Source organism: Mustela lutreola, chromosome 7 (genome assembly GCF_030435805.1).
Source record: "Mustela lutreola isolate mMusLut2 chromosome 7, mMusLut2.pri, whole genome shotgun sequence".
Taxonomy (NCBI): domain Eukaryota; kingdom Metazoa; phylum Chordata; class Mammalia; order Carnivora; family Mustelidae; genus Mustela; species Mustela lutreola.
Window position 1 is genome coordinate 34,771,188 of NC_081296.1, and position 15,476 is coordinate 34,786,663.

The 15,476-nt window shown below is 40.1% G+C and overlaps 1 protein-coding gene across 4 annotated transcripts in view; it reads right to left on the minus strand.

Annotated features, from left to right (window-relative positions):
• Positions 1-15,476, minus strand: part of SCAPER (S-phase cyclin A associated protein in the ER) — a 521,195-nt gene that overhangs the window by 54,003 nt on the left and 451,716 nt on the right. For all 4 annotated transcript variants that reach the window (XM_059180289.1, XM_059180288.1, XM_059180286.1 and 1 more), the window contains one exon: positions 7,633-7,788. In XM_059180289.1, coding sequence (XP_059036272.1) covers positions 7,633-7,788 — 156 coding nt within the window. The remainder of the gene's footprint in view (positions 1-7,632; positions 7,789-15,476) is intronic.

A 15,476-nucleotide genomic window follows, 5' to 3' on the forward strand; every position in this document is an offset into this window, starting at 1 on the left:
TGGAATTGGGAGGGAGACAAACCATAAGTGACTCTTAATCTCACAAAACAAACTGAGGGTTGCTGGGGGGAGGGAGGTTGGGAGAAGGGGGTGGGATTATGGACATTGGGGAGGGTATGTGCTTTGGTGAGTGCTGTGAAGTGTGTAAACCTGGTGATTCACAGACCTGTACCCCTGGGGATAAAAATATATGTTTATAAAAAATAAAAAATTAAAAAAAAATTAAATTAAATAGCTGATAAAAAAAAAAAAACAAGCCATTCTCTATGTATCTTGACAAAATTCCTGACACAAAGTCTGTGAGATTAATAGATGGCTTTTTTTTTTTTTTTAAGATTTTTTTTTTTTTTAAATGTACTCTCTACCCCTGATGTGGGGCTTGAACTCATGACCCTGAGATCAAGAGTTGCACGCTCTAATGCTGAGCTAGCCAGGTGCCCCTACAGATGGCTGTTTTATGCCACTAAATTTTGGGGTGATTTGTTATATAGTCATAGTAATTGTAACAAGGAGAAGAAAAGCAAAGGAAAATATGTGGAAGGGTAAGACCAGAGAAGTTCAGGGAGAAGAGCAGGATTAGAATATTCTGTAAGTTGTCAAAGAGCAATCAGGACTAGTTCTAATGGGTAGCAGTAGGAAAACACATTATAGATGGGTATGAGAGATTTATTAGGCATTAAAACTTACCAATGACAGAATACATTCCCTTAATAAGTAATGAGTTCCCTGTCAAAAGAGATATTCAAATATAGACTGGATGAGGTTATTGAAGAGATTCACACATGAATAGAAGACTGGATTAAGGTAACATTAAGGCTCCTTCCAATCAGCAAAATGTGACAACAGATTAGATCTGGGGTACAAGGAAGAGAGATGAGACAGAGATGACAATGTCTGGAGTCTGATGAGGTCATATATAGAGAGACTTAGAGAGGATTAAAATAAATTCTTTTTCATTCCTTTTGCTTCTTCCCCGGGTGATTGTTAATGGTTTCTCCCACATTCTACCTCCTCTCTAATACGTTCTCCACTAGGTACTCTTGATACTTGATTAATGCTCTCAGAATATGCTTCTTAGCAAGCCACTTCAAAGGTTTTTGATGACACCACTATAACCACATCTCAGCAAGTCATTTTATATAGTTCACACAGTACTCTTACATTTATTATCTAATCTTTTCTATCTATCTTATCTATCTTATTATTACACTTATTATCTAACCTCCTAACAATCTGGGGGGCACTAAAATCACCACTACAGACATCTCACAATGAAGCTCAAGGAAGTACTCCACTGGTTATTCATGTATCTCTCCCATGATGTCTTGGCTTTAGTTCTTTTCTATATTTGCCTTTCTCTCAGCTCTAAATGTTCCAACCTTTCCTGTCTTTCAAGGTCTATATTAAATTTTAGTCACTCTAGGGAATCGCTAATTCCTACAACAAAGAATGGTCTTTCCCTCCTTTTAACTCCATCGATAATGATGTAATAACAGTAGCCAATGTTTACTAAGCATGTACTACATGCCAGGCAGTGTGCTAAGTGCTTCCATGTGTTATCTTCTATCCTCTGTATCACTCTCTGCCTTATACAGTGGGTCTCTGTATACACGTCTTCTTTCCTCTACTAGTTGACGAGGTCCTTGAGGACACAAGTGATGTCTGAGTCATTTCTGCTTTCTCCCAAGCTTAGCACAGCGCCTGGCACAGAGCAAGTGCTACATAAATATTTGTTTAATGCATGAGTCAATAATTCAAGCAGGCAAAGTTAAAGTTTACCTTTGCCTGAACAAATGGTTTTCAAGCACCCTTAAACACTTGAGAAGCACTCATTTATATCCACATAGTTAATGAGCTAAATTATAAATCATTCTTATCATTTTGTGACACTGGTTTCCAGGGACCTTGGCTAGAACCCATTTTAGTTTAGTGTAGTTTAGTGTAGTTTATGGATATGAAAATTATGGATTTTAGTGTAGTTTGTGGATATGAAAATAAAACCCACAAATACATATAACAACAAACTCCTTTTTGTGTAAATACATTCTAGAATTCAGAATAGTCTTCTCTAGCCAGTCAAAATTAGCTAGGTTTTATAAGCTCATCTCCTTACATGAGGACTACTGCTTCTAGCCCTCTCCCTGTGGTGCCTAGTATGGTTATGGACTAGGAAGTGATTGCTGACTCAGTGAAAGGGCTGTGTTGGCTGCAATTTATAATCACTCATTACTGTTCAGATCCTATTATTCAGCTAAGGAGTCAGCATCTTTGAGGGGGCCTCCGTAAGTCTCAGCCAATTAAGTCTGTTGAGATGCTGCCCTGAGATTTGAAAACTATCCTTTTCTCTTTACTACTTAAAGGACAAGAATGGAAAAGTGACAACAGTGAAGGCCAAACAAATGAGCATTTTTGAAAGTCCTATTACAGAGGGTTGAATTCTGCTTAAGTGATTAAGAATTGTAACTCGCAAAAAGTTCTTGGATTCACATTCTGGAGTAATCCTAACATAAAATCAATCCTTTCAGCAGAAGATCACAATTTCAATTTTTACTTAAATACAAGTTCAAAACCAGGCCTGGTACAAAAATCATCCATCTTTCCCCCACCCCCTCCCACACCAGTGCTAAAGCAAAGATTACTAACATAACCCCCTGACACCCAAATTGTCTTTCACAAAACCTAGGTAAAAATGAGAAGATTAAGGGCACAATAGGAGAGTAGAGCAAAGGCAGCCCTGCTGTAATCACCGTCACAAAGGCTGGGCCACCAGCAGACTGCAGTGTTTACCCAGAGCCCTGGGCTAATCAGTGTACTTAATTATCTCAGGGCTTGCCAACTCATAAGAAGTGATTTTTGAAAGCCTCTCTGGCTCCTCTTTGTCTTTCTATTTCTGCTGGTCATAAAAGAGCTTTGACAACAAGCCTTCCCCAACTTTCTGGCTCCTTGGTTTGTCCTGATAGCCAAAATAGGCATTATGTGAATGACTCTGATACAACAGCCACACTACCTTTCTCCCTAGACACAGTGTGACCTTCTAGAGAGAAACTCTGACACATGTAACAAAGTGCTTTCAACAGGCCATTGTAGGTTGTAGTTTAGAAATAAAATTTCCATGAAAAAAGGGGAAGTAGTCTGAAATGGTCTTGTAAATATCAGAGGCAAACTAATCTGAAGAGGTCAGAAAGCCCTGTATTCTTGCGGCTTGGTGGCGTTCAGGAAATGTTGAGGACTGAAGGATGAGGAGAGCAGCAATTAGGGATCCTTCTTTCACCCATTCACACAAGCGGCTGATACTTATCCTGCTAAGAATTTCCTAGGTAAATTAAGCCAGGAAACCACCTGGACCTTTTTTCCTAGAATAATCTGCTTTTGTAGCAAGGCCTACTAATAGAAATTGGTTGAGTAACTAAAGATGGAGAAGGAAATTATAAGGGGAAAAATATGGACCAAGGACTCTCAAAAACCACCATGTGCCATGTGTTAACACCATGTGTTAACCACTGATTTATTTAAAATCCAGTTGCACATGAACATAGAAACAATATACATATATACAAAGACACTGGTCTACTTGGATAATCCTTAGGCATAGTTCCTCTATGGAAAACTGCTTATATTCCCTACTCTGGAGATAATACCATCTACCACTCACAAATTTCAAGTCAGAAGCCTGGGAGCCATTAGATTCCTCCCCGCTTCCTTTTACTTCCCATGCCACCAAGCTCTATGCCATCTCGCTTACATATATTTCGCCTCCTTTTAATGCATTTGCTCTTATTTCTGCTGTTCCCACAGCCCTCAACAGTTCCCACTTGCCTCATGCAAGAGCCTCTCCATTATTCCTTCCACTTCTAGGTCATGCCATTCCAGTTCTTTCTACACTTTTCACTTAACAGAAATGTGATCCTGTTACTCTCTCTTAAACAACTTCAGTGACTTTCCATAGCTATAAGCTCTTGTCTCCCTTTTGGCCCCCTAGGAGCTAACATCTGTGGGATTCATTTAATACTTCAACTCCTGTCACTCTTCATAGTTACCCTATTGTGCAGCTACATCAAACTGAGCCTGAGAAAATATCTTGTCTATCTGTATCTCTTGGTTTGGGTTGCTTCCAAACCAGGTCCTGAAACAAGGGTATGGGTACAAGGAGTTTAATTGCGACAAAGCCGATCAAGGATGTGCTACCACATAGTTTACCACCAGTGCCCCTCTGACAGACTGTACAGAACACCTTGGAACTGCCTCACTGGGGGTTAGCGGAGCTGCAGAGTAATCCACCTATTTACTGCTGGAGAGTCACTCCTGGAGGTATCAACTCCCTGGCACTTGTAGCAAACAGCTACTTGTCCAGAGAATATCCCCAGGCAGGCAGAGAAATTCAGGAATCTGTTGTCAGGCAACCTCCAGGGGTGCCAAAGACAGCAATAACATCTGCTACATCACACAGTGCATGTATTATGTCCCCTTTCTCTGTTGCATTCTTCCCGCTACTGTCTTCCTGGGTCCTTTAAGATTTAGTCCATTGAAACCTTTCTTGGGGCGCCTGGGTGGCTCAGTGGGTTAAGCCGCTGCCTTCAGCTCAGGTCATGATCTCAGAGTCCTGGGATCAAGTCCCGCATCGGGCTCTCTGCTCAGCAGAGAGCCTGCTTCCCTCTCTCTCTCTCTGCCTGCCTCTCCATCTACTTGTGATTTCTCTCTGTCAAATAAATAAATAAAATCTTAAAAAAAAAGAAAAGAAAAGAAAAAGAAACCTTTCTTGACCTCCTGTAGGAGTGCTTTACCTCCGTGTCTGTGAACAGTCTCTTCTGTGGCAGCTGTTAGTTTACAGGTCTGACCCCAGACCAGGCTCTGGGCTCCCTGAGGGCAGTATCTTGGGTACCTGTCTTGGCATCTGGCACAGGGCAGATGCTCAGTGTCTATTGAAGAGGAAATGACTGTGTGTGTTAAAGAGAAAGGGATCCTATATTCCATATATGTAATTGAGAAAATCTTAAAAGAAATTAAGTATAGGCTCCTACCATTTTGAATTATACCAAGTCAAGCGTGAGAGTGCTGAGTAGGAATCTTGTATCCTAATTCAAGTTAGGTTGGCTCAGTTGCTTTCCCTATAAAAGTGGCCTCTAAGCTTCTTTTCAAGCTCCACAGATTTCAGGTGACTAAATCTGTGAGTGTAAGTGAAAGCTGAAGCCCGCAAACTGTACAACAAACACATAAGGAAAAGCTTATGTGTGTGATATTCATCTGGATTTAAGGAAAGAATATAGGTGACAAAGACTTGGATGCTGGCAGGTTTATAATGCTGTGTAAACAAAAGAACCGCTGTCAGAAGGGGTCTCCTGGGTGAGAGGATACCCCCCAATGAGCAGCCTGGCTACTGCACAGGGCCTAGCTGGGCAGCATGGCCAACCCTAAGTTGGCAGGCGCCAATGCCCTGGACGGAACCATGTTCCTTCTGTGAGCCTCTCTGTGGTGTGTGGTAGCACTTGATCATATTTAGGTTATAGACCCATGAAGAGCCACTTCCTAAGTTCTCACCTAATCCCTGGAAGGTAGGCTCTGTCTGCACTTCTAGAAAGGAACACTGAATATAGGTTATGCTTGGCCTCCCGAACTTTCAGGTAGTCTTAATCTTCCTAGAAATGTGACTAGGGGTAGAGGGAGGTTAACATAAAGAAGAATAGATGGGTTTTGGGGTCCTATGTATAACAGACTAAAAAAATATTAAGCCAGTTCATTTCAGAAAGCAAATTCTCTCTTTTAAAATATTCTGAACATAGTCACTGGCATTCTGTGTACATTGAATATGGATGGATATTTCTCAAGCACCTAGACTTTCGAAGTTTCAAATTTTTAATTTTTATTTTAGTTTTAATTTTCTTCTTGACATGTCCTTAAAAACCATATAATTCTTTCTCTAACAAATCGGTGGCATAAAAAAAGAGGCAGAGGGGAAAGAGAACTATTATAGAATAAGAGAGACTTGAGAGACATAACAACCAAATGACACCTGAAATTTGAATTCTGGTTCCAAGAAACTTAAGGTAGAAAGATGTCTGAGACAGTGGGGAAAAGTGAACATAGACCAGGTATGCTACAAAATTACTGTTTATTATGCTAGGTGTGATAATGGCATCAGAGATGCATGCTTTAGTGTCTTCCCTGAAATGAATACCTGAAATTTGTTATAACATGCTCTAGCTATAACTCCCTTCACCTGAAACAAAAATCCAACAAAACAAAACAAAAACTGAGGAGGTGAATGGGGGAATAAAATAAGACTGGAAAAATACTGATAATAGTTGGAGCTAGAAAATGGATACTATCAGGGCTCATCACTGTACCCTTTCATTTTAGGAATGTTTGCAAAAGTATATAAAATACAAACAAAATGGGCTACAGAAAAAAAAAAATTATATGCAGTGCTATTTAGAATTTAATTGTAAGAAAATTATTTTACTAAACATTCTTAATATGCCTGAGGGCTATGTCATATTCCTATCAGAAACACTGAATCATTATTGCAAATAATTCTTAATTGGTGAGAAGGGAAAGAAAAGAACATAATGTGGGTTTACTCTGCCTGTCCTAGAGAATTATTACTTTTGAGGACAGTATACAGCATAAGGGGAGGGGTCTAAAGAGCCAACCAGGCCAGCAGCTGTCCCTGGCACACTGGCCATAATTATGTCCATAGCGTAGAGGCCACTTTTGGGCAACCAACTTGTGTAACAGAAACCTGAGTAAGGTAGAGGGCCCACAGTGACCAACCCCCATGGTGAATACGAATAGGTCCCTTAGACCACCCACCTCAGAATATCCATAAGCCCCAGCTGACCAATGGGCTACTTCCACCAATGGGCTACCAGGCACAGGTACCAAAAACAGAAAATTCCCTATGTTCCCACACCTCTTCACTACTCCCTCCTTAACTACAGCCCCCCACCACTGCCTCAGGGCAGACTGTCTCTCCTCTGCTGTCCCGCCTGCTGCTCCCTGCAGTATATTCAATAAAATTTATCTCCTTTGTTATGCCTTGGGAGAATTCTTTCACTACCCATGCTACTGGCCTCTACCTATTCAGGCTGTCTGTCCTACACATTGGTCATATGTAACTTCAGGGAGCTACTGTTTTTGGATGGCTCCCTTCCCTTATACATGAAGGTGTCTTGGAGAAAGAGGCAAAAGGGGGAAAATAAACAAACCTAGGAGGAGGCTGTAAATAAAGCATGTGAACACAGTCACAGACACTAGGAGGCTGTACTGTATTGCACTGAGGGTCTGGCTTGATCTGGTGTAGGCTTTGTTACTGACTCACTAACTCAAGGAAAATCACTTGCTTCCCCTGAATTTCAGTGGAAGTTAGGACTGGATGCTTTCTAACATCTCTTCCAGCAAAGATAGTTAAGTGTATGATACCAACAAGAAAAACAGACTCTGACAGGAGCATGTAGCCAGGGAAAGACAAGAAAGGTAAGGCTAGTCTCAATATGGGAGACCAATAAGGACAAAGACAGGGCAAAGAAAAGAGGCCAAGATGACCACTTGTATCCCTATGAAGTAACCTCAAGATGGGCAAAATTTAAGAGATCTTTCCAAAGTTGAGTCCAGACTGATATCAAGTAGAAGCCTTACCTTCTGGTGACAGCAAAGCACAGCATGCATATTCCATGTAAGAGTTCTGCAGCGTGCTGCAGAAACGTGGCCATCTTGGGATTCTCATCCACTGGTCCTTGTACCGAGAGGAAGCAGCCATGAAGCTTGTTGATCAGACCTATGTTCACCACATAGCTAGATGTAGGAAGAAACATCTGTGTTATCAGTCTGCACGGGCTGGCAATATCTTCAAAGATAAGTTTGAAAAACACAGGCTTAGACCCCTCTAACAAGCAAACAACACAGGTCTGGGTAAAGCATCTTAACTAATAATTTCCTTAGATTTAGTCCTGAATAATCAGCTATTTCTGTAAGTGATTCTCTTCCCTCTTGGTTAGTCTGATCCTATTCTTCAAGAAAGATGAGTGAAAATGATTATGTGATCATTTTTAGTGGTCTAAAGAGCCTGTCAATAGTTAAAATGACTTATAATTACCTCTACACTTTTGAAAAGCAATATATTTTAAAGTACCAGACAGCCAGTTCACTAGAATGTAGGGATTCAGAAAATAAGATGATGCTACCCAGATATACTCTTGTTACAACCCAAATTTCTAATGCCATATGTAGGTTCTCTATTTTTCAAAACCTCATCACCATTAAAAGTATAACAGTGAGAATCTAATTGCTTTCTGTTATAAAAAGTACTAGTCTTGACAGTTGACAACAGCATTTAAGAAGTCACTTTCAGTGGCGCCTGGGTGGCTCAGTGGGTTAAGCCTCTGCCTTTGGCTCAGGTCATGATCTCAGGGTCCTGGTCATGATCTCAGGGTCCTGTGATAGAGCCCCACATTGGGCTCTCTGCTCAGCAGGGAGCCTGCTTCCTTCTCTCTCTGCCTGCTTCTCTGCCTACTTGTGATCTCTTTCTCTCTCAAATAAATAAAATCTTTAGGAAAAAAAAGAAGTCACTTTCATCTTTTCAGCCTAACAAACAGCTTTCCAGAGCTGTTTGTTAAACTGGACCAAAAATAGTAGTTCTTTTATTAGTCTGCAAAGCAGCTATTATTGAAAATAGTATTTTAAGATTATGAATGACCTTGTAGATAAATCAGCCTTAGCGTAGAGATTTTATACTGATTCAGTGCTCTTGTATATGAAAAGAGCAGGACTTTGAATATGGAGAAAATCAACACGTTAACTTCTAGCAATAAATGCAAAGGAACTGATGCTTCCGTTCATATGTGCACTGTAATCCCCATCACTATTCATTTACCAATATACCTTTTTGTAAAAGTAAGGAAAATCTGATGAATAACTCTATCTGGAGCTTCTTCTAAGTTTACTACTTAGAAGGTTCAATATAATGCCTCCTTTCTCCTTTTACATTAGGAAATATATTCACCCAGGCTACTCAACATCTCCTACAGCTTTAAAATTGGGAAGTATGAAATGATGACCACCAGATCTATTCTCTTGTAATGAGCAAAACTGACAGATACATGTACACAATGAGGATGTTATCATATTCTGATTTAATAGAATCAGACTAAAAAAATGGACTTACATTTGCACAAAACTTTTCAATTTAGAAGATGTTTTATATTAATCATCCCAATGAATTATCCCAACAATCCCATGAGAGAGGAGATAGTGACAGTTTGGTTTTTGTCCACCTAGCATATTCCCCTCTCCTATTCCATGAAGTCATGGTGGGATTCTTAAATATTGTGCTCTCCTACAACAGCAGAAGTTAGTATGTACTCCAGGACAGTCACAGTATTCATCAGCTAGGTCATAACAATGAGCTCTAGGATGGTACATGACCTAAAAAGGACCAATCAGGATCTTCTGTGGGATTAACAGAAGACCATAGGATGAATCTCTTTTCTCTGGGGATATCTAAACTGAGAGATATGAACTGGGGTTTGCTGGTAGCTAACTTACTTGTTACACAAATATATGCTTATAGGATGAAGCCAAGCAGAGAAAAGCCGAGTGAAAAAACAGACAAAACCCAGATGGTATAATTGGAGTCTTAGCATCTAGCTCTAAACTTCTACCTTTCCAGTTAGAGAAGCCATTTTACTAGCCATTTTGCTTAAGTTATTTCAGGTTAAGTTTCCAAAAGAGTTCTAACCACAGAAAGTGAAAAAATTACTTTTTCTGATTATAAAAGTAATAGAGGCTCATTATAAAAATGCATAGGCAAAGAAAAGCAGGAAAAAACAGAATAAGTTTGCCATAATTTCCCCAAAGACAGCTACAATTTGATGTTTCCTTTTGTTTTTTTCTATTTGATTTTTTCCTCTATATGATTGACATTAAATTGAATTTTATTCAAGTATTTTAGGCATTTTCTAAGTCATGAAAAGTATCTTTGTAAGCATTACTTTTTAAACCTTTAAAAACTGTATTATTGAGGGGGGGAGTCAAGATGGCAGAGAAGTAGCAGGCTGAGACTACTTCAGCTAGCAGGAGATCAGTTGGTAGCTTATCTAAAGATTGCAAACACCTGCAAATCCATCGGCAGATCGAAGAGAAGAAGAACAGCAATTCTAGAAACAGAAATACAACCACTTTCTGAAAGGTAGGACTGGCGGAGAAGTGAATCCAAAGCGACGGGAAGATAGACCCCGGGGGGGGGGGCGGCTCACGGCAAGCGGGGAGCAATGGAGCACAAAATCAGGAATTTTAAAAGTCTGTTCCGCTGGGGGACATCACTCCAGAGGCTAAACCGGGGCGAAGCCCACCCGGGTCAGCGTGGCCTCAGGTCCCGCAGGGTCACAGAAGGATCGGGGGTGTCTGAGTGTCGCAGAGCTTGCGGTTATTGGAACGGGAAAACCAGCTACAGAGACAGAGCCGATAGTAAGCTCGCAGCTCGGGGTTACCTTGAACCAGTCGCAGGCTCGGTGAGCTCGGAGCGCGGCCAGAGGTCAGGCAGACGGAGTAACTGGGCACTGTTCTTTGAGGGCACAAAGGAGTGGGGCCCCGGGCTCTCGGCTCCTCTGGGCTGGAGACCAGGAGGCCGCCATTTGTATTCCCTTCCTCCAGAACTCTACAGAAAGCGCTTAGGGAACAAAAGCTTCTGAAAGCAAACCAGAGCGGATTACTCAGCCCGGCCCCTGGTAAGGGCGGTGCAATTCCACCTGGGGCAAAGACACTTGAGAATCACTACACCAGGCCCCTCCCCCAGAACATCAACAAGAAATCCAGCCAAGACCAAGTTCACCTACCAAGGAGTGCAGTTTCAATACCAAGGAGAGAAGCAGAATTCCAGAGGAGGAGAAAGCAAAGCACGGAATTCATGGCTTTCTCCCTGTGATTTTTTTAGTCTTGCAGTTAACTTAATTTTTTCTTTTTCATTTTTTTCTCTTCTTCTGCTAAAATTTTTTTAACTTTTACCCTTTTCTTTTTTAATGTTTTTAACTAGTTTATCTAATATAAATATTTTTTCTTTTTTATATTTTTCTTTATTCGTTTTCTTTTTTTAAATTCATTTTTTTTTCTTCTTTCTTTCTTTTTGAACCTCTTTTATCCCCTTTCTCCCCCCTCACAATTTGGGATCTCTTCTGATTTGGTTAAAGCATATTTTCCTGGGGTTGTGGCCACCCTTTTAGTATTTTACCTGCTCCTTCATATACTCTTATCTGGATAAAATGACAAGGCGGAAAAATTCACCACAAAAAAAAGAACAAGATGCAGTACCGAAGGCTAGGGACCTAATCAATACAGACATTGGTAATATGTCAAATCTAGAGTTCAGAATGACAATTCTCAAGGTTCTAGCCAGGCTCGAAAAAGGCATGGAAGATATTAGAGAAACCCTCTCGGGAGATATAAAAGCCCTTTCTGGAGAAAAAAAGAACTAAAATCTAACCAAGTTGAAATAAAAAAAGCTATTCATGAGGTGCAATCAAAAATGGAGGCTCTCACTGATAGGATAAATGAGGCAGAAGAAAGAATTAGTGATATAGAAGACCAAATGACAGAGAATAAAGAAGCTGAACAAAAGAGGGACAAACAGCTACTGGACCACAATGGGAGAATTCAAGAGATAAGTGACACCATAAGATGAAACAACATTAGAATAATTGGGATTCCAGAAGAAGAAGAAAGAGAGGGGGGAGCAGAAGGTATACTGGAGAGAATTATTGGGGAGAATTTCCCCAATATGGCAAAAGGAACAAGCATCAAAATTTAGGAGGCTCAGAGAACGCCCCTCAAAATCAATAAGAATAGGCCCACACCCCATCATCTAATAGTAAAATTTACAAGTCTTAGTGACAAAGAAAATCCTGAAAGCAGCCCGGGAAAAGAAGTCTGTAACATACAATGGTAAAAATATTACATTGGCAGCTGACTTATCCACAGAGACCTGGCAGGCCAGAAAGAGCTGGCATGATATTTTCAGAGCACTAAACGAGAAAAACATGCAGCCAAGAATACTATATCCAACTAGGCTATCATTGAAAATAGAAGGAGAGATTAAAAGCTTCCAGGACAAACAAAAACTGAAAGAATTTGCAAACACCAAACCAGCTCTACAGGAAATATTGAAAGGGGTCCTCTAAGCAAAGAGAGAGCCTACAAGTGGTAGATCAGTAAGGAACAGAGACCATATACAGTAACAGTCACCTTACAGGCAATATAATGGCACTAAATTCATATCCCTCAATAGTTACCTTGAATGTTAATGGGCTAAATGCCCCAATCAAAAGACACAGGGTATCAGAATGGATAAAAAACCAAAACCCATCTATATGTTGCCTCCAAAACTCATTTTAAGCCCGAAGACACCTCCAGATTTAAAGTGAGGGGGTGGAAAAGCCCATGCTAATGGGCATCAGAAGAAAGCAGGAGTGGCAATCCTTATATCAGATCAATTAGATTTTAAGCCAAAGACTATAATAAGAGATGAGGAAGGACACTATATCATACTTAAAGGGTCTGTCCAACAAGAAGATCTAACAATTTTTTTTAAAGATTTTATGTATTTATTTGACAGAGAGAAATCACAAGTAGATGGAGAGGCAGGCAGAGAAAGAGAGAGGGAAGCAGGCTCCCTGCTGAGCAGAGAGCACAATGCGGGACTCGATCCCAGGACCCTGAGATCATGACCTGAGCTGAAGGCAGTGGCGTAACCCACTGAGCCACCCAGGCGCCCCAGATCTAACAATTTTAAATATCTATGCCCCCAACGTGGGAACAGCCAACTATATAAACCAATTAGTAACAAAATCAAAGAAACACATCAACAATAATACAATAATAGTAGGGGACTTTAACACTCCCCTCACTGAAATGGAAAGATCATCCAAGCAAAAGATCAGCAAGGAAATAAAGGCCTTAAACGACACACTGGACCAGATGGACATCACAGATATATTCAGAACATTTCATCCCAAAGCAACAGAATACACATTCTTCTCTAGTGCACATGGAACATTCTCCAGAATAGATCACATCCTTGGTCCTAAATCAGGACTCAACCGGTATCAAAAGATTGGGATCATTCCCTGCATATTTTCAGACCACAATACTCTGAAGCTAGAACTCAACCACAAGAGGAAGTTTGGAAAGAACCCAAATACATGGAGACTAAACAGCATCCTTCTAAAGAATGAATGGGTCAACCGGGAAATTAAAGAAGAATTGAAAAAAATCATGGAAACAAATGATAATGAAAACACAACGGTTCAAAATCTGTGGGACACAACAAAGGCAGTCCTGAGAGGAAAATATATAGCGGTACAAGCCTTTCTCAAGAAACAAGAAAGGTCTCAGGTACACAACCTAACCCTACACCTAAAGGAGCTGGAGAAAGAACAAGAAAGAAACCCTAAGCCCAGCAGGAGAAGAGAAATCATAAAGATCAGAGCAGAAATCAATGAAATAGAAACCAAAAACACAATAGAGCAAATCAACAAAACTAGGAGCTGGTTCTTTGAAAGAATTAATAAAATTGATAAACCCCTGGCCCGACTTATCAAAAAGAAAAGAGAAAGGACCCAAATAAATAAAATCATGAATGAAAGAGGAGAGATCACAACTAACACCAAAGAAATACAAAGTATTGTAAGAACATATTATGAGCAACTCTACGCCAACAAATTTGACAATCTGGAAGAAATGGATGCATTCCTAGAAACATATAAACTACCACAACTGAACCAGGAAGAAATAGAAAGCCTGAACAGACCCATAACCAGTAAGGAGATTGAAACAGTCATTAAAAATCTCCAAACAGGGGCACCTGGGTGGCTCAGTGGGTTAAGCCTCTGCCTTCGGCTCAGGTCATGATCCCAGGGTCCTGGGATCGAGCCCCACATCGGGCTTTCTGCTCTGCAGGTAGGCTGCTTCCTCCTCTCTCTCTGCCTGCCTCTCTGCCTACTTGTTATCTCTGTCAGATAAATAAAGAAAAAATCTTTAAAAAAAAATAAAATAAAAATCTCCAAACAAACAAAAGCCCAGGGGCAGATGGCTTCCCGGGGGAATTCTACCAATCATTTAGAAGAACTAATTCCTATTCTCCTGAAACTGTTCCAAAAAATAGAAATGGAAGGAAAACTTCCAAACTCATTTTATGAGGCCAGCATCACCTTGATCCCCAAACCAGACAAGGATACCATCAAAAAAGAGAGCTATAGACCAATATCCTTGATGAACACAGATGTGAAAATTCTCACCAAAATACTAGCCAATAGGATTCAACAGTACATTAAAAGGATTATTCACCACGACCAAGTGCGATTTATTCCAGGGCTACAAGGTTGGTTCAACATCTGCAAATCAATCAATGTGATACAACACATCAATAAAAGAAAGAACAAGAACCCTATGATACTCTCAATAGATGCTAAAAAAGCATTTGACAAAGTACAGCATCCCTTCCTGATCAAAACTCTTTAAAGTGTAGGGATAGAGGGCACATACCTCAATATTATCAAAGCCATTCATGAAAAAACCACTGCAAATATCATTCTCAATGGAGAAAAACTGAAAGCTGTTCCGCTAAGGTCAGGAACACGACAGGGATGTCCATTATCACCACTGCTATTCAACATAGTACTAGAAGTCTTAGCCTCAGCAATCAGACAACAAAAGGAAATTAAAGGCATCCAAATCAGCAAAGAAGAAGTCAAATTATCACTCTTCGCAGATGATATGATACTATATGTGAAAAACCCAAAAGACTCCACTCCAAAACTGCTAGAACTTGTACAGGAATTCAGTAAAGTGTCAGGATATAAAATCAATGCACATAAATCAGTTGCATTTCTCTACACCAACAAGACAGAAGAAAGAGAAATTAAGGAGTCAATCCCATTTATAATTGCACCTCAAACCATAAGATACCTAGGAATAAACCTAACCAAAGAGGCACAGAATCTATACTCAGAAAACTATAAAGTACTCATGAAAGAAATTGAGGGAAGACACAAAGAAATGGAAAAATGTTCCATGCTCCTGGATTGGAAGAATAAATATTGTGAAAATGTCTCTGCTACCTAAAGCAATCTACACATTTAATGCAATTCCTATCAAAGTACCATCCATCTTTTTCAAAGAAATGGAACAAATAATCCTAAAATTTATATGGAACCAGAAAAGACCTCGAATAGCAAAAGGGATATTGAAAAAGAAAGCCAAAATTGGTGGCATCACAATTCCGGACTTCAAGCTCTATTACAAAGCTGTCATCATCAAGACAGCATGGTACTGGCACAAAAACAGACACATAGATCAATGGAACAGAATAGAGAGCCCAGAAATAGACCCTCAACTCTATGGTCAACTAATCTTCGACAAAGCAGGAGAGAATGTCCAATGGAAAAAAGACAGCCTCTTCAATAAATGATGTTGGGAAAATTGGGACAGCCACA